This window comes from Homarus americanus, unplaced genomic scaffold (assembly GCF_018991925.1).
Source record: "Homarus americanus isolate GMGI-L3 unplaced genomic scaffold, GMGI_Hamer_2.0 scaffold45469, whole genome shotgun sequence".
In the NCBI taxonomy this organism is placed as follows: Eukaryota; Metazoa; Arthropoda; class Malacostraca; order Decapoda; family Nephropidae; genus Homarus; species Homarus americanus.
In genome coordinates, this window is record NW_024743834.1 from 70,001 (window position 1) to 73,364 (window position 3,364).

Here is a 3,364-nt window from a genome sequence, read left to right on the forward strand (position 1 = left end):
TAGATACTGAATAACTAATGAGACAAAGTAAATAACGAAAAAACAAAATATCTTCCTCTTCCATCTTTTTTCTTTTTCTGATGCTCATTTTTTGTGTGTCTTTTGTTTCCCCAGATCCGGAAGAGGAGGAAGAGGAGGACCACAACACGTCGGGGATGCAGTTTGGTTCCTTTCCTTCCCTTCATAACCATCCTTCGTCAGCCATCTCAAGTATCCACACCTCCATCCTCAACGTCATCCTCATCAGCCTGTGCTCCTTACTCACTGGCCTCCTGGTGGCTAGGGAGTAACGCTGAGGAGGAGGGGGGGTCACACAGGGCCAGTGTTGTGATATGTGATAGGCGTCGAACCTTGTGTTGAACCAGTATGGGGACATGTGTTTTTGCTGTCCCTGCTACGTGTCCGTGTCTGGCAGTTGGTACGTGCCACTACAACCACCTGTGTCACGGTCTATCAGCTGACACGTACCGCTACACCAACATGCTAAGGCGTGTACCTAGTTGGCTGTCTACGGTACTAATAAATGTTTGGGTGTGTAACTACGGCTGTGTAACTACTATCAAGAGTGTGTACCGTCATGTGGAAGACCGTAACGCTGCCAGACAACTCGTACTCTCTGCCAACCATACGTGTTTGTGATACAGCCCTATATCATTCTTAGATGTAATTAACTTAGGTAATCCAGTAGCTCTGTGACTCACCTGTAGCCAAGAGGAGCAGGTCGAGCACCACCTACCTCCTCCCTTGCCTTGTGTTTCCTTTATTACCATTAACCTCTATCTACCCTTCGCTTCTTCTTCCTCCCTCTGTCTCTTCATCCAGCACTAGTTATCGCCTCCCTTTCCTCATGTCTCCTTTATTATCTTTCTCTTTGTCCTCCCTCTTCTGTCTCCATGATTATCACTACACTCTTCTCTCCCTCCCTGTGTCCCTTCTTCCTCTCTTTGCCATGCCTTTATTCTTTGTTGTGTCACCTCTTTCCTTATCCTTTGCGCTTTCTTCTCCCTCTCTTTATTCTCCCATGCTTTCTTTTCTCTTCCCCCCCCCTCCTCTTTCTCTCACGTCAGCAATGGTGAAAACTTGCCCACTTTCTAATGGCTGAAAAATTGTCCACCTTCTTATTGGTGAAAGTTTAACCTCAGCATTCTCTTATACACTCTCCTTGACGTCACTGTAGGAACATAATACATCTTCACTATATACTGTATACCTCATGTTGAGTGTGTGTGTGTGTGTGTGTGTGTGTGTGTGTGTCTAGGAGGAACATTCCACATATTTCCAACTTTATTTCTTATCATCATCATATAACCCTCTTCCTCCTCCCCCCTCTCCCCTCCCCTCTTCCTCCTCCCCCTCCCCTCCTCCCCCTCTACTTCGTCTTCCTCCTCCTGACAGACAAACATGAAATAAATAATTAACACACCTGGATTAATAAAACACAATTATGAAAGTTTCTCCAATTTGCCTGTTTTATGCATATCAGTTTGGATTTATGGGTTGACGTACACAGTGGTTTTAAACTCTTCCTAAACCATTATGACCGCGTAAGACCACCCCCAGACCAATTTAGGCCATTTGTGACTACTGTGAGATCTTCCCAGGCCATTGTAGACCATCTATGACCGTGTAAGACCATTCTAGACCACAGAGGAACATTCCAAGACGCGCCGGACCATCCGTGACCAACAGTGAGATACCGCGGACCATCCATAACCGTGCCAGCGTCTGTGTAGCTCGGAGGAAGTTGTGTGTTTTGGCCAGTGACGGGTCTCTCTCTCTCTCTCTCTCTCTCTCTCTCTCTCTCTCTCTCTCTCTCTCTCTCTCTCTCTCACACACACACACAGAGCCAAAATACAGAGTTTGTTTTGTTTTTAGTTGAATTACATGTTTTAATTGATTTTTTTTATTAGTAATATATAAGGATGTGAGTACCATTAATTACATGGGGGATAATTACTTTTAATTACCTTTAAGATATAATTTTAATTACCTTTGGGAGGAAAACACATTATATTACTATTTTTAATTACTTGGGAAATAATGACTTTACTTTACCTTAAGAGTCAATTGCCTTTAATTACTTGGAATATAAATAACTTTAATTACCTTGATGATAATTACCTTTATACACCTTGAGGTTAATGAGGTTTATATATGTAATAATTCCTTCCATTAGAAATATGAAGGCATTATATAATTACTAACACCAATTATTTTTATTTCCACACCAGTATTATAATATGGTATAATTATCTAATGTGAATATAACAAACATATAATTTGACCTTGCTTAAGATTATATCGACATACGAGTACATATAATTTGTCTTTAATTATACCTTCAAACAATATAATTTCACATGGAAGAATATGTTTCATAATTATATATTTTTTCGTATTTAACAGATTATAGGATAGATGAATATAATGTTTTGTATAATGTAGGATGTGGCCAAGGTGTAGAATATGACAGGATGTGGCCAAGGTGTGGGATATGGCGGGATGTGGCCAAGGTGTGGGATATGGCGGGATGTGGCCCAGGTGTGGGATATGACGGGATGTGGCACAGGTGTAGGATATGACAGGATGTGGCCAAGGTGGGGGATATGGCGGGATGTGGCCCAGGTGTGGGATATGGCGGGATGTGGCCAAGGTGTGGGATATGTCGGGATGTGGCCCAGGTGTGGGATATGGCGGGATGTGGCCAGGTGTGGGATATGGCGGGATGTGGCCACGTGTGGGATATGACGGGATGTGTGGCCAGGTGTGGATATGGCGGGATGTGGCCAGGTGTGGGATATGACGGGATGTGGCCAAGGTGTGGGGATATGGCCGGGATGTGCCAAGGTGTGGGATATGTGGGATGTGGCCCAGGTGTGGGGATATGACGGGATGTGGCACAGGTGTGTGGGATATGGCGGGATGTGGCCAGGTGTGGGATATGGCGGGATGTGGCCCAGGTGTGGGATATGGCGGGATGTGGCCAAGGTGTGGGATATGGCGGGATGGCCCACGTGTGGATATGACGGGATATAGCCAAGGTGTGGGATATATGGGATGGTAGGTGTGGATATGACGGGATGTGGGTGGGTGTGGATATGGCGGGATGTGGCCAGGTGCTGGGATATGGCGGGATGTGGCCAAGGTGTGGGATATGTGGCGGGATGTGGCCCAGGTGTGGGATATGTGGGGGATGTGCCAAGGTGTGGGATATGGGGATGTGGCCCAGGTGTGGGATATGACAGGATGTGGCCCAAGTGTATGCGATGATAGGGTGTGGCCTGGGTGTGTATAGGCGTGTGATGTATTATTTTCAATGGCTGTTTTTGGTCTGTATTTCCTTGTATTTTCACGGTCATACATA

The 3,364-nt window shown here is 45.2% G+C and overlaps 1 protein-coding gene across 3 annotated transcripts in view; it reads left to right on the forward strand.

Moving 5' to 3' along the window:
- The window catches only part of LOC121877552 (lachesin-like), a 32,307-nt gene extending 29,985 nt beyond the window's left edge, over nucleotides 1-2,322 (forward strand). For all 3 annotated transcript variants that reach the window (XM_042383345.1, XM_042383347.1, XM_042383346.1), the window contains one exon: nucleotides 115-2,322. In XM_042383345.1, the coding sequence (XP_042239279.1) occupies nucleotides 115-290 (176 nt within the window). In that variant the 3' untranslated portion in view covers nucleotides 291-2,322. The remainder of the gene's footprint in view (nucleotides 1-114) is intronic.
- The last annotated feature ends 1,042 nt before the right edge of the window (nucleotides 2,323-3,364 follow it).